The sequence below is a fragment of the Halyomorpha halys genome, unplaced genomic scaffold (assembly GCF_000696795.3).
Source record: "Halyomorpha halys isolate HHAL.00 unplaced genomic scaffold, Hhal_1.1 Scaffold1556.1, whole genome shotgun sequence".
Classification (NCBI taxonomy): domain Eukaryota; kingdom Metazoa; phylum Arthropoda; class Insecta; order Hemiptera; family Pentatomidae; genus Halyomorpha; species Halyomorpha halys.
This window is the reverse complement of record NW_027105186.1, coordinates 249492-273489: the sequence shown is the minus strand read 5'-3', so window position 1 is coordinate 273489 and position 23998 is coordinate 249492. Positions and strand designations below refer to the sequence as shown.

The 23998-nt window shown below is 29.0% G+C and overlaps 1 protein-coding gene across 6 annotated transcripts in view; it reads left to right on the top strand.

Annotated features, from left to right (window-relative positions):
* The window catches only part of LOC106690027 (protein jim lovell), a 104764-nt gene that overhangs the window by 74077 nt on the left and 6689 nt on the right, over positions 1 to 23998 (top strand). For 2 of the 6 annotated variants that reach the window (XM_014435280.2, XM_024361857.2), the window contains 9 exons: positions 8166 to 8332; positions 13677 to 13848; positions 16769 to 16963; positions 17743 to 17838; positions 19219 to 19368; positions 20242 to 20376; positions 21139 to 21208; positions 21394 to 21417; positions 23060 to 23155. In XM_014435280.2, the coding sequence (XP_014290766.1) occupies positions 8175 to 8332; positions 13677 to 13848; positions 16769 to 16963; positions 17743 to 17838; positions 19219 to 19368; positions 20242 to 20376; positions 21139 to 21208; positions 21394 to 21417; positions 23060 to 23155 (1096 nt within the window). In that variant the 5' untranslated portion in view covers positions 8166 to 8174. The remainder of the gene's footprint in view (positions 1 to 8165; positions 8333 to 13676; positions 13849 to 16768; positions 16964 to 17742; positions 17839 to 19218; positions 19369 to 20241; positions 20377 to 21138; positions 21209 to 21393; positions 21418 to 23059; positions 23156 to 23998) is intronic. The other 4 variants (XM_014435281.2, XM_014435282.2, XM_024361859.2 and 1 more) reach the window with 4 other exon arrangements.

The following is a 23998-nucleotide window of genomic DNA, read 5'->3' as shown; positions in this document are numbered from 1 at the left end:
TGTAAAGCTTTGTTTTGGAATGTAATGGTCGTACAGTGATAATTTTGGCTTAATATTGTAGAAGATTTTATCGACTTTAAAATTGGTACCGCAATGCTTTCAAAACCGTAGTTTTGGTTTTATTTAGTGACAATTAAGAAACTTTCGTGCTTTCTCATTATGTTCATCTATTTTTTTTTTATTATTTATATAATGTTTTCATTGTTTATTATCTTATTGTGTAAATTCTTACATTTGAAATATTATATTTTAGTCTCATTTGCTATCTTATTGTTTTTTTTTATTATATTGTAGTTATCTCCTTCTTTTTTTTCCCGGTCCTTATTAAGTCATGAAATTAAAGCTAAAACGTCGACACACACAAAAAAATAAGTGTTTGACTTATTTGGGTTTATTATTTCTCCATTATCCGCACCCCGACTATCTTTTCATTTAAGATTGAATACGCTCAACAGTAAACACAACAGTAGATATTAAAAGTATCTTCTGAACTAAGAAAAATCCCGTTTTTTCTTCCTACATTCGGGTATATTTCGGTAGGATAATCCCGGAGGGCTACAGTGAGCAGGAACCATCCCCGTAATGAAGGCCGGGCCACTTGTGCAGACAAGGAGCGGCAGATGAAAGCGCCACTCTCACGAACAAAAGCCTTCGTTTTTAAGTGGTCTGCCACCCCCGATCGAACCGCCCCCGCATGCAACCAGATGTAAATCCCTTCGCCGTTCACGCGAGCCTCCGTTCCTTATCTGTCCGTATAATTTATAAACACGAGTATAATTAGCGCATCCCGTCTCTATTTAACAACATTTATATGTTAGATAAACAATTTAGGCAGCGGCGGTACTTGGTACGGGTGTTATCCAATACGGGATTATCCTCCCCTCATTAGGACTCATTGGGTGCAACCTCCCATGAATCTTAAAATCGTGGATGAAATCGATCTTGACAAGACTGCTTCTTAAAAAAAAAATTAATAAAAATTGATGCAGAAATTAGTTTGATTGCTTTGAAAAATATGCAATGATGAACCGTTGGGACTGTCCAGAAAAAAATGTATATCATTTACTCTTAAAACTTTCAGGATTTAATTTTCGTGACACTTTAAAACAAAAAAATAATGTAAACAATTTTTTTTTTTAATGAAATCTATACCGCAATTTAAAAAGTTTCTTATTATTATTATTTTTTATTATTTTTTTTTTTTCAACCGTTTATATAGAGGAAAAATGACCTGTGTTTGAAGAACCTCAGATGAAGAGGCGATAAACAGAAAAATAAAAACCAAAAAGTGCACATTTTATAGAAAATGTATATTATATTTATATAATTACTTGGAAGGTAATTTAATACCATGTAAAACTAAAATCATAGAAATTGAGCCATTATTACAATTTAAAAAAAAAATATTTCGCATAATTTTAAAAATTTAACGAAAAAGTGATAGAATCCCGTCAATTACTAGTTTATTGAATAATTTTAAAAGTGTAGATCACTGGTAAATTTCAAAAGTTCATTCAAAAGATAATTAAAATCACAACAAAGATAGATAAAAAAAAAATGATCGATCCAATATTGGTGTGAATATTGTAAACAGTGGACTTTTGTTCTAGGTTTCCGTTTGGTGGGTGGAATAGGTATTTACAAACCAAAGAATAAAAAAAAAACAGTAACAAACTTATAAATGTTCTATATAAATAAAGAATAAAATATTTGGATGCGTCTTTATTCTATAAGCAAAGAAGAAAATCATTTTTTTTTTTAAGAGAGGTGGTGGGCACTTGAGGTGATGGGGAGCCTTAGCCCAAACCTATAATTTAAAGAGTATTTAATTATTTGTTTATTCTAGAATAATTATTATTTAACGAATCGGGTGCAGCTTTCTTTTATCTTAAGTTAAAAATCAGCTTTCCTCAAAATTATTTCTTTCCACATTCATATCTTTCTGTTCTAATGTCTTAGAAATTAATAGTCTGGATTTTTTCTTAATTTACTCATGCCGCGTTCCTCTATCATCTCTTTGAGTACCTGACCTCAAACCAACTTTTACACGTCTCTCTCTCATAGAACTGCTTGCTTTAGCAAATCATTCATTAAATAATAAAAATGCGAATGTCTCACCCCTCTGCGGAATTCATTATGTATAATTGTCTGTAATTCCTCCTCTTGCTTCCTTAAATACCTTTTATTTTTCAATTATTTTTATATAATTCGACCTCACCCATGGGAAAATATTTATTTATATTGGATATTTTTTATTAAACTTATATCTTAATATAAGCATAGTTATTTCAATAAATAAATATGCTAAAGAATAAAATAGTGATATCACATTTATAAAATACAAAATTATGTTAAAAGTATACTAGATTAGATTAAAACACACGAAATAATTATATTTTTCACAAACATCAGTGATTTCCACTAAAAACTGGCATTAAAGATTCTTAAAAAAAATAATGTTAAAATACATCTTTAGAATATTCAGTTAAATATAAAATATTTTTTAAAAATTTAATCAAATAGTGATTTGTTTTGATCGAATTTAGGAAGCGTAACATAAAGAATGAGGCGAGTTCCTCGAAACTTCGTGAAAGTACATTAAATTAAAACTGGAGAAAGCAACTAATACACTAAGAACATAATTAGATTCCCTTTCTTAGAAATTAATTGAATTTCTTATTTTGTTCATTGAAACCGGACCTGATAGATAAGAACTTTGAGAATCTGTGTTACACACTACTGTACTACACAGATTTTCGGTAAATGAAACATTTTATTTTAAACTATTAACATTTAAATAAATTTATGTCTTGATAATCAAGTATCTTAAGATCCTTTGAATTTCAAGTAAAAAATTTAAATCTATACAGCTGCAACCTATAAAGGGTGTCAGGGGTTCAGTACTTACGAAAGAAGTACCCTTACTAGACCAACGGTTGAAATTCCAGTAAAAATAAATATTTCATTATTTGTAATATCAGACTAAAAATTTTAAACAATTAGTAACACTCCACAATATATGTATCTAGAAACCAATCGTTGTGGAAGGATATCGACAAAACCTTAATTATAAAGGATAGTGTGAGAAGAATGAGAACTTTACAAAAGATTCGAGATTGAATTGATCGGCTTCGTGTTGGTAGTTATTCCTAGTAATTCTCTCTATATATTGTGACTACTATACATCTATTATGGGAGTGGGATGGCTAATTGGAAAGGCACTTTGCTACTAACTCCAAGGAATCGGGTTCGAATCCGGCTGGGTTATTTATAATTATTTATGTTATAGATTACTTATTATATAAATATGTTATAGATAATTAATTATTCTGTCACGGTAGCCATAAGTGAATCTGTGGATTCGGGATCCATCCAGGTTTATAAAGTGGGTACCCTTAATTAAGGAAAATGTGGTGGTCGAGCTTGTGACCAAATCAACTCCTTGTCACAACCGTTGGTCTAGTAACAGTAATTCCTTACGAAGTACTTTCTCAAAATATTAGATACAAAATTAAAACAGCAAATATACAACGTATTTCAGCTCTTACTTTGCATTGTTTTTCTTCCTCTTCTCAATTTTTTCTTTTTTATTTAAGAACAGTGTTGCCGTAGAATTATTCAAATAACCCATCTACAAGCTAGGGCGTGCTTGAATTTGACGAAGTGTCGAGGCATCTTTACATGAGAGGCAAAAAAATTTTCCAAAAAATTATAAAACAAAGGAAAAAATAGGACTTGTTACACTACCTTTCTGCTGATTGATTTATCTACTGCCCCCCACTTACTAACGGTCTGATCCCTGTATTCATCCACGAAGCCAAGATATTTTTAAAAACATTCATGCCGCCAGTTTGAGTTTCCATTTTCACATTAAATTTATTCTCCGGAATATTATATTAAACATCGTTACTGAAAAATTAAATATTGTCTCAAAGAAACGTGAAATTTTGCAAACTTATTATTTCAAGCTTGCATCATCTAGAGCTAATCGTATCTCGATTTTGTAACAAATGAGTAATTCTGCATCATAAGCAACGATAATCTAAATAATATCACCAATTTAAAAGATATCATTAATTAATTAAGAATATTGAGAAAAAAATATCAAAACATAAATCACATTTTTTAAAAAAATATTATCTCTTAAATTATTTTGCAAAATAATGTATCATATCTTCTATTATATTATAAGAAAATGAAATCATAAACATTTGCTTGGATGAATTTAAAATGAGTACTGTTTTAAACTTAAACTTTACTGGTTAAATCCTATGTTATTAGAGAAACATGGCATTTGTTCGTTCGAAAATGAATTTTACCAGAAATTGTAGATAGGTTTATTCTGCAACGGAAAATCATAATTTTATAGTTTAATTATTATTATTCAATTTCAAAACTTTCTATTACACTAAGGGATGAACAGTGCATTAACGTCTCAGGGGTAGACTGAAACGTAGATGGGAGGATTGCGTTGTGACTGATTTAGTAGATTTGGTTTGGAGATCCATCACTCGACAGATGTATGTAGAGAACGATTGGTGGTTTCGGCATCGAAAATTCGGGTTCACTAAGCCTTTATTATTATTTTTCATTGTCAATCATGAAAAAATTTCCTTAATGCTCTCGCACATCTTCACAGTTCAAAACCTACTTAAATAAAGTATAAATGTTATACTGACAAATGATCGAATCTGTAAGCTAGAAAGCCTGAAATAACTAAAAATGTTTAATTAATTATAATTTTATGAATAATTGCTGAGCTGGGCTCGAACATCCTTCGATCGAACCTTAATACGACTCATTAGCTTTAAAGTTTCAACTTATGCTATTATCAAGATATTGACGTGTTGATTGGTCGATTTGCCGAGGTTGATACACTGTGTCCACGATATGTTGCCATTACCTATGTCACGTCGAAGATTCGTTCGCGAGATAAATAATTCTTCTCCCAGAGATTTATCTCTGGCTTAATGTTTCGCACAACCTTTCTTATTTAAATTATAGTTTCGGTGCACTTTTAAACTAGTGGAAGAAAGAAAAATATTTTTTTTATCTTGACATATGGGAATATAACTTCACTGCTTCTATCATTACATAAATATCTGTGACTGATTGTAAATACCAATAGAAAGTTCATCAACCTCTTTTAGTGAGCCACTCATAGCCTCAGACCATTGTTCGAGTTATCGTTGTCTATGGCTTTCAAGTTTGGAGATAGTGCCTCATGTGTATCAGATAGTGTATAATATGTATCAGTTTGTTTACCTTTCAACACACAGTATATACATATTCATTATAACATGCATATATATATTAATTTGTTTTAAAAATATCCTATATTTTTTTTTAAATTATAGTTTCCTGAAGGTCAAAAAATAAAAATACAAAGTTTGTAGCACATATATTTATTATATTCTTGGACGTTTCGGGAATACTGTGTCCTCTTCAGCATAATATAATTCATAGTTTGTAACATCCGAAATTTTATACATTTTTTTTTTTCAATTCAGGTAATGAATAGAGAAAAAGAAATTAAATTAAAGAGTATTTTTTAAAGTATATTGCACTTTCTTAATGACAATTAATCAGCATAATTTTAATTATTTATTACTATAAAATAATACAACACGATCAATAATTAAGAGCAGAAAGGAAGGTTAAAATCTTGAGGTTTAATAAGAGAATTTGGGTGAGGGAGGCCAATGGAATTATTATTTATTATATTTTCAATTTTATAAACTATTATTTTCAATTAGTAAATATCTGGAATTCTAGCCTACAAAAATAATTATTCAAACTTAAATTGTAAACACTTTAAAGTACCCTCTCATTTAAATACCTCCCTAGCCATCATCGAGATGGACTGGCGACCTTTTTTTTTTTTTTTTTTTTTTATCCCCCTCCCTTGCCATCTCTGGCATACGGGGTGCGGGAGCAGTGGGGTAGTGCATGCCACTACTCCCTAGGATCACCAATTTTAATTTAATTAACTGTGGGGCAGCCCAGCGCTACGTCTGATGGAGTTGCACCTTGTCCACTGCATCCCTCTGGGTGCCTCCTGCAGTTTCCAGGCTGGTCCAGCCCTCCTGGTCTCAATCCGGGTTAGCTTCCTCATCTTCTGGTGGCTCGCCGATGTTGGGCGGTCAAGTCCTTCCCATCGTGTAATGAGTGGGGCCCACCACCTCCTTCCACCCGTAAAATGGACTGGCGACCATCTTGGCATTCTGTCTTCTTTCAAAGACTGAATGCTTCAAAGTCTTCATGAAAAAAAAAGTTCCTGGAGCTGTCATTTTTTCGTAATTTTAGAATGGCTTGTGACCAACTACATGTTTTTTTTGACATACTGGAAGATTATTGATTGACCTTGTGTATAGATGAATGGAATATGGTCTGGGTGCGGTCAAAAAAACTCAAATAGTAGATAATTATACTATTTTATTGAGCCAACGTTTCGCCCCACGTTGCAGGGCTTCGTCAGTTTTTTTGTTTTTCTCAAAACTACTTTCATGGCACATAAAGCCTTTTTCATATCCACGCTCAATTGTCAATTACAGTTTGTTCTACATTACTGTAAATCGACTAAATAACTATACAAAATTTAAATTCAGGTTAATTGAATCTAATAAATTCAGAAGACATAATAAACAACGTTGAATACAATTAGACCAAACAACAAAACAGAAAAACAGACGGACTACCGATTACATGTTGGAAAAAAAAAAAAAACACCCCACCTCCATTTACTGTAATAGCCACTGTAATAGACATATATATATAATACTGTAATAGACAATAGCAAGTAATGAAAATAGGTTTGAATATTTTTATATAATACCTTAAATATCTGTATTTAAAAAAAATTAATTATCAACCACGAAATTACGATTTATTTGGTTTTATTATTACATAATTTTGGCCAAGCAATACAAAGGTGTTCAAAACCTGATTGAAAATCCCCCCTTTTATTCAACACTTTGAATTTCTAGATGAAACTTTGTCTAAATACAGATAAAGTTATTTTAGATAGTGAAATCTATTTTGTAACCTCTTCCACTTTTTCTCCAGCATTTAACTCTGGAATTTCCAATGAAAAGAGAAATTTTCAATAAAGTATTCTCATAGAAAATATGATTTTAAAACGATTTTATATCAGTGATTTATCCGATCCGATGCGTCCTTCATCGTAATTTGAATATCTTCTCCGACCAAGAGAACTCAAATACTTTTAGTGATGATGACGTCTCAAGAAAAACATTTTTCTATTATTATGTCACATTATGACCTGAAATTGATTTTTCAAAAGTTTTCACTTGTTCCATTTGCGCGTATATCTTCAAAACAGTTAGCAATTATTTGTGTTTTATGGCGATTTACGAAAAGAAATAAAGTCGTGGAAACTGAAAAAGGGATCAATAATGACCTCTTTCGCCATCTGTTCTGTTCGAGGAAGTAAAAGGCTCAAAAATAATCCACTTTAAAAGTTGGCTTCATTCAATCAGGGCGCGGAAGTGATTAAATTTTCCCTGGAGTTTCTGAAATCGGTTGATCTCAGCGACTCCTAAATAGGATATAAATATCTAAAGTGTAATGGCAAATATTAATGTGATTAATTAACATACTTCGTGTCATTAGTTAATCAAATTAAGTTTGAAAGCAGATTGAGCAATATCAGTAAAGCAATGACAATTACTAATAAATCACCAAATTGTGCATCTCCACACCTAAGCAATGACAATTACTAATAAATCACCTAATTTTGTACCTCCACCCCTAAACATCTTTATCAGCTTCTGATTCATAGCAATATAATAGAACATTTGTCCTATAACAAAATTTATTTTTCTTTAACCCTCTCATAATCAGAATCTTTTCAACAGTATCTATAGATGAGTCGTTTTTATTTGAAGGAGTGTATTAATGTTTGCCAATGATTAGAGTACAAGATTATAAACGCAAATTTTTTTTTATATAAACAATGATAAAATAAATAAAAATATTGATAAAATACATTATTACTGTCAAGATTTTAAAAAGTAATATAGTTATTTTGTATAAATAAGGCGAAATATGTACCACTTTTCATGCTCGTGTAGAATAGATGTGTCATATAAATTATGTTACAAATTGTTGACCAATGACATATTTACTTATTTTTTTTATTTCAGAACGAAGGCATGAGTGCACCCCATTACTCCCTCAGGTGGAACAACCACCAGCACCACCTCTTAACTGCGTTCGATACCCTTCTGCAAAACGAAACACTTGTAGATGTCACCCTCGTCTGCGAGGAGACCAGCTTCAAAGCACACAAGGTTGTCCTGTCAGCCTGCAGGTGAGAATTACTATTTAGAAATTAAAATTTTAAGATGCAGCCATTACATATTTCCCAAGACTCAGGGACGCAGTCAGTTGAACCCGACCAAAATAATGCTCCATGCCTACTTCCACTCAATATTTTATGTTTTTTTTTTCTCAATAGTATTAACTATGGGTTAAGATATTACCCCAGAAACGAAACTTACTCCAGCATTATAGTAACGATAATTAATTGTTTTCAATATAATAAATTTATTTTTACAAAATTTTTAAGTAATGATAGTATGATTTAATAATAATTACTTAACTAAACTTTTCATAATAACACTAACCTTAACTATTTTTATTTACAATATACACTTATTCATAACATTCTCCATGCCTTATTTTTTTGCAGAAGTTTAAATCATTAATTCAAAGTTCAATATTTATGTTAACCTAGATTCAGTACATAACACATTCTTTTATGTTTAAACTATATACAACATTTATAATTATGGTATAAGAATAGGGAGCCTTTCCTTCATGCAGAGTATACTAAAAGTAATAGAATTTGGTTACAGACCTTGCCGGTCGTTAAAAAAAAAAATAGATAAAAGTATACAATATAATTTATTATTGTTTGAGATATATATTGTTTATTTGTATATAATTGTTAAACAGGTTTTTGACACATAAGCCATTTTCAGTAAACTGTCATCATGTCTCCTGAAATAGATAATTTTAAATCGCTAAGTTCAGAATTTATTTTTTAAATTAAAATACAATTTAACTTAATATTGCGAGTACAAAAATAAACGTTTTATTTCAACTAATTTTAATCCTAATAATTAAAAGAAAACTTTTCTTTGACTTGACCACAGGCAGAAAATGCTTGGGAAATCATTCCAAAGTCAAGATTATCGCATAATACGTTTGTTTACAAATATGGCTTACCTGTGGTTTAGATTATCTATTCTTTTATCTAAGATTAATTAAATTCAGATAATATTTTTGCTAATAAGCTACAAAATATCAATAGTTTACCCAGAAGTTAAACTGAATTTGACAAGAATCTAGTTTCAGTGTAAAATTATAGGACTTAATTTTTTCTCTGTATAAGGATCTAAAATTTCTGATTGAGAAATAATATTTGACGCGATCTTAAAAGTTAACATTTTTTTTTTTTTCGAAATCGAAGCAATTATTACGTTAATAATATAAAGAGCATATGAATAGAAGAAATATGGTTAAAACCTGATTTATTTTCGCTTTTTAAAATTAAAAATAAATAAACAATAACACTAGAGGCTTTGCACTCAAAAATCAACTAACTTCATTTTCATTTATTAATATTAATTTTTTTTATTAAACATTTTTTGAACTAGCTGAAATAACTTCTTCAAAATCAGTTAAACCATAAATAAAAATATTTAATACAGGAAAACGGACATAAATTTGGAATAAAACTCCTGAAACTAGAAACGTGTTTACATAAAGCTTTTATTTAGATAAATCAGATAGAATCCCTCCTCCCTCATATCTAACATTAACGATTAATCAATGTTTTAATAATATAATGTCTTGAAGTATCATCGTAGTTAAATGAATGCACTAATCCATCCAGACATAAGATCTTTGTTGGGATTTGCCTTTTATACAGATTTCAAGTTATTCATCTACAAAATTGACTTAGAAATATTTATAATACGTTAGTAAAAATTTTATTATAAAGAACATTGAATTAAAAATTTTGAAATTTAACTATACATAGTTACACATCCAACTTTACATTTTCCCCTTATTGAAATAACGGAAAACGTATGACAAATATTAGACAATCTAGATTTGTAAAACTACTTAAAAATAATGCCTTCAATGTAGTAGAAAGCCTTTTGCATATCTCATAGGATCATAAACATATAGTCACATTTGACGTAACCAAAAACATAGTCTTGTTGATGTGCATAGTTATGCAAGCGAATGAAAAATGTGATATTTTTTTTTCCATGTTCACCAATTAAAGGAAAAAAGATATAATAAAAAAACCTAAATGCTGTTTATATTTAATAATCACAATTATTAAATATAAACAGCATTTAATATTTTTTAAATGCTGTTTATATTTAATCAATATAAAAAAAAATAATGGTGTTCAAAATATTATATATATTTTTTAAGCACGGTGTTTCGGAGAATAAAAGGAGTTGTTTCCTTTGTGGCCCCATGAAGCTCTTATTAAAAACATTTCCCTGCAGAAAAACATCGGCTGGAAAACTTTTTTTATGTTGAGACCACTTATGAAAAGGGCATATACAACTTTATTATCCTCTCCAGTTAGCTCTTTCTCTCTCTCCCTCTCTCTCTACTGACAAAAATTATCGTTTTAACTTTTCACTCTCACTTCTGGACTATGAAACCTCAAGGATATATTTAAAATTAAAAAAAAATTCAATATTATTTTTATCATTGCCTCAGTACGAAACGGAAACGTTCAGCAAATAATAAGTAAATAACACGTCACAATTGTGAAAATTATATATAATTTTCTCAAATATTAAACCATATACATATTTGGAGCAACTAATTTTATTTTATTTTTATAAATACATAAGAAGCAATAACTTATATGTTTTTTCTAGCACAAATGTAAGACTAATTTTTTAAAAATTTATATAAGTATTCACTAAAAAATGCCTTACAAGTATGTTGTCAATATGACGAATATATTGTTCAGTAAATTACACGTCACAATTGTAATAATTACATATATTTTTGTTAAATATTAAACCAGATATTTGTCTCGAGAAATTAGTTTTATTTATTTTTCCATAAATAAATAAGGAAAAATCATTTATATATTTTTTCTAGCACAAATTGATGTCCATTTTTTTTTTTAAATTTATAAAAGCGTTCTTTCAAAAATATATGACAATTTATGAAGAAGGTAACTAAGTCGAATCCATCTCATGTCAGAGCGTATGACTGACTTAATAAAAAACAATTATAATAATTAATTGCTTTATTGATGAATGACTTCAATTGTGACTAAGTAAGGAGCATAAAGGATTTTGGACTGCAAGGATTGGGTACGAGAGGTATTCGATGTTTAGTGGAGCCCCAAAGCTTAACACAGTATGTTCAGATAAGTCTTAAAATTGTCATGTAGTTCAGTCTTTTGTAATGGATTGGAAGTTTAGACCGCTTGTCTAATAAATGTAATAGTCGGAACCGACGAGCGGTTTCCTGTCTTGTATGAGGATTCCAAGTCAACGGAAATTTTATGTCAGGGATTAAATTTAATTTACAGTTCCCAAATCACTTTCTGAGAACGATAAATTCAAAACTAAAATCTGTATTATAAAATCGTTTAAAAATTCTAAATTTTTAAAAAGTAATAGGAGATTAGTTCTATATTTTTAATACTTAAATGGGCCATTTATTAATCATTTGATTTTTTTGAAAAAATATTAATAATGCTTTTATGAAACAATAATATAATTTATAGAGTTGAGATTGATTCTCTTTGAATACGACCTTTCGGAAAATAAATCAGGAGAAAAAAAGGTACTTTTGTTTAAACATATTTATAAACATCTATTTTTTTTTAAATGATTGAATATAAACAGAATTTAAGGTTTTTATTTTATATTTTTTTTTTCATTAATCGTTGAACCTGGAAACAAATATCACTATATATTTTTCATTCACTTGCAATACTATATAAATTATCAAGAGCAGGTGTTTGGTTACATAAAGTGTGAATATATATCTATGATCCTATGAGACCTGTAAAAGGCTTACTATTATTTACTACTTATATATTGCATTGTAGGCAATATATTCAAGTAGTTCTATAATTCTTGGGCAAATATAGATTATCCATACATTTCCATTTATTTCAATAAGGGGAATATTTTTACAAAGTACTGCACCCTTCATGGATTGTAGTGGTACAGATTTATTATCATATCTATATTTTAATGACTTATACCGGCGATTATTATGGGGGGAAAATACAAAACAACTTCAGACTATCTGAGTTACAAATGTTTTTATGATAAAAAGTATTTTCAAAAGCTCATAATTATTTAAATAAGTTTCTTTAAACAATAAGTTAAAAAAATATGTTAATAAAATTTATTTTTCTCGAATTTCAGAAAATATGCTACTGATTGAAATGGCGTCGAATAAAAATAAAATACTTTGCACTTTCTTAATTTAAATATAACACCTATGGTTTAAAAAAAGAGAAAACAACAGAAAATATATTTTTTTTAAATAGAGAAAACAAGTTTTTAAAAAGCTTCCCGACCACCAAAACCAGCTAGTTTCTAACCTGGTTTCTCCTTCATTACCTGATAATCCATCATTAAGGTGTCTAAAAAGAAGGTGGCCTCTAGATCTTCTCTGAAAATGTTATTGGAGTTCTATCAAGGGGTAGATTCTCTACAAGTTTGAATCATGCTATTTTATGACAAATATAAAATTTACTGCTTGCATATATTTTTAATGCAGTTGTAAATATTAATAAATAAATATATTGATACATATCATTCATTCCGAAAAAAACAAAAAACAAATTAGATCCTTGTGAAATTATTGCTTCAAGCTTTAAGAAGTTCTAGTTCATAATAGGTATAATATTCAGTAACATTAAAAATGCCTGAGAATTATCTTTCATGAAAAGACTGTTCTGGGAGGCTGACTCACTCGTGAAATCCTACCTCAGCAAGAACTAACATGACACACTTAACAACTGCAACGCGTTTCGTTGATCTTTGTACCCATCTTATCGCTACTCAATATTATGGCTGTTATTGCGCAGTTTGAAATATGTTTAAGAAATTCATACAATGAATTCATTGAAAGAAGTCTGTCAAGTTTTTTTTTCTTTTTTTTTTTTGCAAAACATTGTTTCACAAAATTGTCGATTCTACCCCTTAGCTTCACAGCCCATACATATATCATGAATGAAAACAAAATAAGTCTTTTCGGTAAACATATACGGCTTTGAAACTTTTTACAATTTTTTGTTCCCTTGTTTTTTCTTGTATATAAATTACATTAAATATTAAGAGTAAAAGTGATAAGCAATTTTTTTTTACTCCTATATGAATATAAAAAAGGTTTTTATTTTGTACCGTAGAAAGAAAGAAGTTAAAGGCATTTCTGAGAACACTTTCTTAGCTTGTCAAAGTTTAAACATTGACAAAAGGGATATTTGCGTCTCTCTCATTGATAAGTATGATATATGTATAAAATAATTAATTTAAGCAGGATAGCTTGAAAATGAGATGTTTTCACAATTATAAGTTATAATTTTATTTTAAACGTAGAGTTATATTATCTTCATTAATCTTGAAAATTTTCTTTTTCAGTCCTTATTTCCAGAGGATATTCTCTGAGACTCCATGCAAACACCCCGTCATCGTACTCAAAGACCTTCGGGGTTGGGAAGTCCAGGCGATTGTCGACTTCATGTACCGGGGAGAGATTAGCGTCGAACAAGAACAGCTCACCTCCCTTATCAAAGCTGCAGAATCATTGCAGGTAGGATTCAGTTCATTCAATTGTTTATTAAATTTGGTGCGTTAATTAAAAATATACTTCTTTTACTAAATTTTATAAATTTATAAAAAAAATAAAATTAACTATAATTTTTAACACACATTCTTTAGGATATAATCCGTCTGTAAGAAATCCTTGCATTTGCATAAGCAAGTTAGCAATAAGTAATAATCATAATTGCATAATCAAAAATTGTCTATACGAATGTAATAAATGTCTATTCCATACGGAAATTTATGTCACTTTTTACTTTTTTCTTTCTTAACTATTCAATTTTTTTTTTGTTATATATTCAATTTTCGGGAAATTCCATTGTTACGTTATTATAATAATCATAATAATAATATAAATTATAATAATAATAAGAAACTAGTAGCGAAATAATTCTTTTCACGTTTAAGATGGAATTTTGTTCCCAGGTTCACTAAAAGTATATTTTACAATACATATATTGGTAAATGTTTGCGCTCTAGAGGGGAAAAATCTCTGTCGAAGTTAAGGGTAAATAATTTTTAAACGATTTGGGAATCGGTTACTTCCGGCACTTGTCGGGTCCGTCAGTACACTCTGGTGACACAAAAATGGTTTCGCGCCTTTTTGGAGGGGCTAAAGTAAACATGTACCCATGTATTAATGTTTTTTTTTTCAATTATGTGCCTTAATGTATGAATTATGGGTAGTCCAGGAAATTTGCAACTGCATATCTGGATCAGGGTTATTGGTCTTGGTGCTGGTATTTAGTGGGAGGGGGGGACAAGTCCGCCAAGTTGGCCTAGTGGTTCTTTTTGCCAACCCCTGGAGGCTACCTGAGTTACCACCGCGTACTAACCAAGGTGGGAGTGTCAGTGTTCATTCCTTGGGACCGCCGAAAAATAAATATTGACTGCCCCAGGAGGGCATCGAACCCACAACGTTCCGAACCGAGCGCACTGGGACTTACGCCCCAACCCGCACGGTCGTCACGTCCCTTGGATCAGGGTTAAGTTAAATAGGTAGATAAGGTCTCTTATCTACGTCCTAACACATCCCGTCTTCAGGTAACCCAGACCTTAAAGATAAGGATTAAGGCCTGACCAGGTGTCTGGTGCCTGTCTTCAACACTTTATCAGTACAGGCTTAAATTACAGTAAAATCCTGTTTAACTGTCATAACAATCCAATTTAATGAACCTACTGTAATTTAAAAATTTACTGTAATAACAATAATACTTAAATAAATTAGGTTTTGTTCCTTATTTGGTGCCTCTAAAAAAGAGACATATTTAGTTAAATGCATGTCCCATGCCTTATTATTACAGCCTAATACATAATTGCATAGTTGATGTGTTCATAATTAGTATTTTTTAATTAATAAAACTTGATACATTAAAAATAAGTAAAGATATAATTTAAAAAAACAATTGAGGCCATGACAAACTTCAAGATTCCCGCCTTTTCTCACAATTCTAGGTTATTTCGACGAGCCGTTTTCGATACACATTTTTCTGAACGACTTCAAATATAAAAAGAACATTTTTTGATGTTATAACCGATGACTTAAAAAACCATCTAACAGGAAGACAAATAGCGAAAAGTTTTTTGTTTTTATAAATCACACTTGACTTGTAGATGTTTTTATCAGCCTCCTGTTGTGCTAAAGAAACTCCACTTCTAGAAAATCTGCATTTAATGTGCTTCAATTAATCTCTTTTGAAATTTATTTATTGATCTAGTTTGGCTACTCATTTTCCTAAATGTATAGTGTGAAATTAAGATTTTAGATATGGTGTTTCATGATGTGTGATTTTAAATGCTGGGAAATATTTGAAGAGGTATTTTCACATAAAGGAATAACAAAACTCAATAAACGAATCATCCGAAAAGGACTAAGATTTTAAGCAAACATTATTTGTTTTTTTCTAAACGGTCTGAGAAGTAACTTAAATGTTAACTGTCAAAATTATAACATAGATCTTCGAATTCCCAACTTGGAGTTTCTGGATCTTCTTCATGAACTCATAGTCAGTTCCATATAAGCCATCATTTTAAAGAAGTATAATTAATTAAGTACTACGTAACTTGGGAAGTTGCCCAGTGTGTTTATATTTAGCAATTAAGTGGCCAAAGCAATTATGTTCATATAAGTACGGCATTCACAAAATCTCTATTATCTTTTAAACATTACAGTGTAATCTTACCTTGATCAAATAAGTTGATAATTGCTGTAAAAACATAGCACTTGGAACAATACGGAACACTACCACTCAAAACGATATGTATGAACAAAAGTAATACTACAATATTGTTCGCGCTTACTTGTAGATTGGCGGTGCACCAGTGTTACCAGGTAGTCGGTAACAAAATTGAACAAAACAAAATCCGCACTGTTTTTGAACCCTTGGCACTCATCTAAATTACTATCCTGAAATTATTATGGAGATTTTATAACATGTATTATTTTATTATTATAATTTAAATGTGTGTTAAATTCAAACTAATGAAATTATTTTTTCTGTCACAGACTAATCTACTTGAGTAGAATCTAATGATTTCACGCATTAAAAATGCTTTCCTCTGTAATTAAAAAAAAAAATTAATAAAAAGAAAGGAATAGTTTGAATAAAAATAACTTTTCTAAAATTATTTATTCAACGTTATTAATAATTATTTTCAGAAAAATGAAAGCTGCTTAAAGCTGCTTTAGAAGGTCTGCTTTTTGCTACTAATTTATATTAATTTATTTCTCTTATTTACTTAACAAGCGACCAATAAATCAATTCACTTTTGTCCACCAGGGTTTCTTTTTTAACCATTTTAGAGAAATTTCTTATATTATTTGTTTAAGAATTTAAATTTTTCTATATAAGTTCTATATACTCATTTATCATTACTCTACTGACATAAGCCAATCATTCTCCGAACAGCTACATAATTTCCAGGTGAGAGGATTAGCTCACACTGAAAGGATTCCTGTTTGCGGGAATGACAGAGAGCCAGTCCGCGAGAGGTACTCCCCTCAGCAGAATTTTGATTCCAGGCTTCCGACACTCCCTCACCTTCCCAATATCTCCTTCACTGAAGGTCGACACTGCTCATCACCACTACCGAGGAGAAAGCAGGTGAGTTCATTACAACTATACTTCTGAATGTTTTATTTAATAAAAAAAACTATACCATTTGCTTTAAAAAAGAAAGGAGTTGAAAATATGCAAGATAATTCTGGGCAATAATCAATTTTATAACTGAAGAGCCTCTAGAACTATCAGGAAGTTTTTAACATATTGGAGAAGGTTGTACATGTGATATTGCCTATAAGCGTAATATTTGAGGACTGCTCACCAACATAATAAGGGGGAAATTTTTTTTATTTAAAACTATTTTCTTATTAATTAAAAAAAAATTAATAAAATCATGATTGATTAATCCCACTAGTGAGAAGATATTTAAAGAATGAAAGTAATAGGACATACAAAAACAAATCTTAAATTTGATTATTATTATTTTATTATTAGTCAATAGAATATACTCATTTTACCATTCAGTAATATTAAATTTCTTTTTGTTGCATGGAAAATCTCTTTTGTTGATTTTTAAGTTTTCTTTTGGCATTCAATATAAGACAACAATCCGATATCTTTTGGTCTTATAGTACATAAAGGAAAAGTGTTATTATTGTTTTCGAGAAATTCCTATTTCATGTTTACTATGTATAAATATACTCTAAAAAAATAATAAGAGAATATCTTTAAATTATGAAAATACAATCTTGTTTGTCAAAACAATTTAGTTTGTATAAAGTATGAATATTATTAAAAATAAATACAATTAAAATGCAAGTCAAGGGCAATACCACTCATGATTCCCTTATACTTTTTTTCTGTCCTTTTCCACGCTACAGTTAAGGAAAAGTTTGCCGAAAAGGAAGATAGGGCTTCACCACCCTATGGGATTTGCTATGCTCAGAAACATGGGCATGATGTCCCGTCGGTGGCAGGTAAAAATTTTAAAAAAGGAAAAAATTATTAACATTTTCGCACTAAAAAGAATTGAAGTGAAAAAAATATGATTTTTGGGTTTGTTTTTTTCTATCCTTTTTTTTTATTGGGTTTTAGACTCATTACACATTATGTCAGTTTAGGAGTTAATATTAAAAATAGTTAATTAATGGGATGCCTGTGGTCTAAGTGCATGGATTTAAAATTCGTGGAAGTTGAAATTTTAATGGTTTTGCTCTTGGCTTGCATAATGTGTAACATTAATAAATATATTATGTTATTACAATTTAAAAGAGACCCAAAAACCATAGCACATTTTATTGAAGTAGATTTTATATCTGATTTACGTTTGTAGTCCAATTAAAAAAAATAAAAAAGTAATAGTTAATATAAAGAATTAATTGCACTGCTGCAAAGGATTTATTTGCTAAAACTTTATTATATTTATTTTCTGGAATCAATTTTCACCATTTATTCACTTCTTTATTCTTTTTTACATTTGAAAAATGTTTTGGGCTCCTCTGCTCACTACCCAGTTCTTATTATTAATTTGTGGACATTTGTAATTTTAGATTAAAAATCATTTTTATATATTCCCTAAAGTCTTAATTTTTTATTAACAAGCTTATTTTCTTTTCTTTCATTTTTGCTGTTTTAAAACAACGTTTACCTTTTAAAATGCACTTTCCTTCTTTTGTCTACTTACTTAACCAAATCTTTTTTCAAAAAAATAAAGAAGTGAATAAAGGGTGAAAATTGATTCCTGAAAATAAATATAATTAAATTTTTTAGTAATAGTTATTTTGTTGCCAATGTTTATTGTTTAAATAGGTCCTTATGCATCTTATTCTACTATTAATAAAATACATTAATAAGATTGAAATATAAGTAAATAATGCTGCAAGCACATTTCATAATGCATGTAATAATGGATTATAAGAAACTGAGAGCTGATATAGTTTTTAAAAAATGATGTGTTAAAAATAATACTCTTTTCATTATTAAAAAAAAGTTTTTAATAATTTTTTATAAAAATAATTTCTCAAAAGTATCAACTAAGGATCAAATCTATTCTTACTGAATAAACTTTGATCAGTATTGTAAGAAACCCTTTATGAAAATAACTGATTGCTTATAATTATAACTAGAACATTGTTCAGCAATATGTACTGTGAACCAAATTTAAAACCACTCATACAAGTATTTATTAGATTATTTGATAACTAGATTTTTTAATTTTATTTAAAAAACATAGAAGCTGGATGTTCAGTTTGCATTTAGGAATTTAGCAAACTCAAAATTATAAGTTAGATAATTCATTCCTTATTTCTTTTCAACTGAACAATCCATAATTTATATAATAAATTTTAAAATTCAAGGCTCGACCTCGGCGAAGATCTGGTGATACAAGTGGACCCCAGGATCTCAGGACTAAAACTCCTGAGCCAAGAAATTCAGATACCGCTGAAAATTTAAGCATGAAAAAACAAGCGAGACAAAGGACAACACCAACACCTCCTCAAGTCAATGTAAGTGAAACTAAAATTTTTTAAAAGTCTAATTTTTAAATAAAATAGACTAAGCTAAAATTCTAATTTTGTTCATACAGAAACAAAAAATTATATTTTTAGCTAATATTTTCAATTCGATAATATATGACTTGTTAGTATGACATACTATAAAAAAAAAAACTCAATATGATATAAATTTAATTTTTAATTTTTAAACAAATATTAATGATTAATTGTTGTTTATAGATCTTAAGCCATAAATAAAACCTCTTTTGTCAACAATAGTAAGTTATTTTAATAACTTGGATTAATTAAGGCCATGGTGGGAATGCTGTGGATTTTTCCTTGAGGATGCAGATATTTGTTGATTAAAAACAATGATGTTATTTCTCTTTCAATTTTCTACTATGAAAAATAATAACTAACGCCTATGTGTACTGTGATAGCTATCTGGTATCATGTTTGTATGTCTAACATGTTGTAACCTAGAGGATCCTTTCTGTGTGGTTACCAACATTTCACCACTTTTCTGTTTGTTTAGTCTTGTCTGAATAAAATAATAGAACAGTTAGTAAACTAGATATTGATGTGGATAATAGAAAAGAATCCTTCAAGCTTTTCAGTCTGGATTTCACAAAGGATGATCTACAATTGATCAGTTAGTCACATTAGAGACCAAAGTCCGATACGCGTTAATCAACGGACACCAAATGATTGCAATATTCTTTGACATGATGAAGGCATTAGATAGGATAAGCCTTAGCAAATTAACCACTTTCCTATTTATCTAGTACAATATTAGGAGTTGTACTAATATGCTTACTACATTTTTAAAATTGGAATCCTAATAAGAAATCTTTTTATTTTAATTAATGTGTTTTTCTTTTTCAGATGAAAATGGAAAGTGATGACTCTGAACCTCCAGATTCAAGCCAAAATCAGCCGGTTGAATTGACAACTGCTCCGCAAGAACCAAGAATAGACTTTAACAACACAGAACCAATGGGAATGCACCCTCCTCATCATGTAAGAGTGTGTTAATTAATGTACTAAGACAATTAATTGTTTTTTGTTTTTTTTTAATCGCCTCTTTTTGAGATATTATGCAAAGCATAAGAAAAATGGAAAAAAAGTAAAATGAAATTACATCAATTTTTTTTATTATTGGGGTTTTCTAATTGTCTAATAAATCAATCTTGGTATTTTTGAATCATTCAAAAACTATAAATTAAAAATTAAAACATAGACTGTCAGTCTTACATTTCTTACAGCACATTTTGCAATCATTTTCGCTTTTTTAAATTCTAGAATTCAAATAATTAAAGCTTTTACTATCAATTAAAAATTATTTTTTATATATTTACTAGACACCGTGAAAAAATTTCAATTTTTCAGAAATCATAATAATGACCAGGATCAGAGAAATTTGTGATGTTATGAAGGCTAGGTTACTCTTATCATTTCACAGAGAAGCTGTAATCAATACAAAATAATAACATAAAAATTAATTTATTTAAAAAGTAACATATTTTTGTTGTATGCTGTTCTTTGGTTTAATACTAATTAATACTGAATAAAATTCAATTAATCAGAAACAAATTATTAAATAGTCTCACAGTCTATACATGAAATTAGTGGGTTTTAGAATAGGAATTTAAATGATTCTGGGAACAAGTAGGCTGCCTGTAATTGTGTTAAAATTTAAATATGTGAAAATAAAATAAATATTCATGTATAAAATAATTATTTAGTTTTAATTATCAACTAACATATATTTCAATCTTTTAGGACTCTCCAATTGAAAATTCGTTTCCTCATTTAGCTTCGATCTCGGCCCTTTCTCTGACACCTCCGCACAGTAAGTTTATCCAATTTTCATTTCTTCCTAGGTATTAATATTAAAACCATGTAATGCACTTCAAAATTATGCAAAGCACATGCTAAAAGTCTGCTTTGGAATATGAATGCATTTTAAAAATGCATGTTCAGCGATTAAGTAATGATGAAGTGTAAATAATGCTCCTTTTAAATTTTCTGTTACAGTGTTTTCATTGGACTCACAATTTGGTATGTGTATAAATATTATTTGTAAATAAAATGATTTGTTTGCAAAAGGATAATGCTTCGCTTATAGTGTTAATGGAATGTGTAAATATTCAGTTCGCTTTTTCTAACCCAGTTGTAGATATTGCATATTCTAATATTTTAAGGAACATCATCACTTCAAACTGTAAAAACAAACTACAATACATTAGTTAATTGTTAATGTATATTGGAAATAGTTAATACCTTAGGTAGCTAGCAAGTTTGAACTGTTATGATGCAATTTTATTATTAGAATGTTTATATATTTTATATTGTAAAAGTCTTGTCATAAATACTAAACCAAATTATTATTGGAGTTAAAAGATATGGTACATAATATACAAAAGGTTATTATAAATCCTTCTAAAATCAAGAATGAATTAATCTTGATTCTGAAACAAGAATACAGAAGGTCAGCAATTATTGTCGTTGCTGACTCTTTTTCATTCCTGTATTTCATGTTCCAAAAAAAAAATGTTTCCACTTAGCTTTTAGGCCATTTTCCATTGCAAGTAGTAATCCTAGATACAAGATAAGATGATAGACCATTAAACTTAAACACAGAACTCATACTTGATTTTAGCAGTGATTATTTTGTGTTATTAGTTAATAATTGGTTGACAAAGTTGATTTGGATATGAACACATTAGTTTGGTTTTTCCCTATATACATTACTATCTTTAGCCTCAAATTTGTTTCTTTGCTTTAATTTTTCTGCTTTATTACTTAACATTTACATTAAAGTCTTTAAAATAGCTTTTATTTTCTGGGTTGCTGTCTAAAAGCATTTCTTAATCGCATGATTCAGCTAAAAATATAGAATCTTTATCTTCTTGTCATATTGCTAAAATTGTGTAGTTATAATAATAAAATTAAAAATAATTTTACTTGATAAAGGAAAATTTTACTTAAGTTTTCTAAGTAAGATACAATGAAAAAAAAATTGGAAAGTTCAGTATAAGCTTACTAAAACTGTCTTTCATATGGGTATAAATAGTTATGACAATTTTCTGAAATGCAGTCAAAACTCTATAAATCAATGTTGATTTTACTTTTACTTGTATAAAGATTTCCTTTTATCATTGACTTAGTTCAAAAGTGTGAAAAACTCAGAAACTTACAAGGCGAACAATGATGTACTGACTTTATATTGTTAAGAGAAAGAACATTTGAAATAATTAGTGTCAATATAAACTAACAAAGATAGTTATAGAGTGTAATAGTTTGTCTTACTATAATTTTGATTTTGATTTATACAGTCTTATATTTGAGTTGAGGAGTTAAATTTTATCTATAAATGCATTGAGGAACAGGGTTAACTTTGAAATATTAAGTTTTCAACTCATCTTCAAGCTTTGACTGTTCAATATTAATGATTTTATTTCATTCCGTGGGAGGGGGAGGAGGGAGAATCTATCATAACTTGAAATAATAAAATATTAATCAATTTAAAATCTTAAACAACTACAATAGAAATACAAAAATATTCAGATAGCAAACTTGTCCTTTTAAATGATTTTATTTGTTTAAATATTATATTTTGAAAAGCTAAATGAGTTCTAATGAATTTTTATTCCCTCTTTTCAATTATTTTTAAATGCTAAAATATGTGTATATTTTTTAGGAGGATTGTTCCCAGGAATGGATAATTGTCGAAACTCACTACTCAATGATCTCTCAGAACCAAGGATGGACAATCACATTTCTAGTAAAAAGAAAAGTAAGTTGGAAAACCAATGATTTATATTTGTTTACAATTGATAAATTTTAATGATGACCTTTCCAGCTCTAAATTTTGTATAACATGAGGTTTAAACTCCTTACAGGCTTTGTTCAAATGTGATGTTTTATTTTATATACTGTAACTTAAGGGTTGCTTGGCTTCACTGAAAATATATTTCATATCTTGGTTTGTCATTATAAAAATATAGACATAATCCTTAATCACATTACCACTGGTCCTGAGTCACTTTACTTGTTATTCATAACTTTTTTGGTACAGATCCGTGATTTCCTCAAGTTATGGTATGTATTTGGTTATTCCTGGCTAATAACCTATTAAACTTTCGAATAAAATTTTAGCAAGGATTTATTTTTCTATTTAAAAAAATGGGATACTTTTGGCAACAAAATCTTTTTATAAAAAAACTTTTTTCTTATTTTTAAAAGATTTCTGCATTTATAAATCACACCAATTTTTATATACATTTAAAGCATAATTAACATGTTAAATCTGTGACTGAGAAAGGGTTTGTGCTGAAAATTCAGGAAGAGAAATCATAGTGCAGCTTAAAAAAAACAAAAACAAATTACAAATGTTATTTTATTTAAAGACTTGTATTCACTCTTTGAATTGTATCTTTTACATCTCTGGTAAATCCTGTCCCTCTTTCGGGTTACCTCAATTTTCAAATCAGTAAGATTTTGTTTAAAATAATTTTAAAATCATTTGGAGATGTCTTCAAATAATTTCTAAATCCTATTTTATCTTCTAATTTCAAAGTACTCAATAATTTTATTGGATATACTATCTTTAAACAGTTTATGAATCCACAATATATAT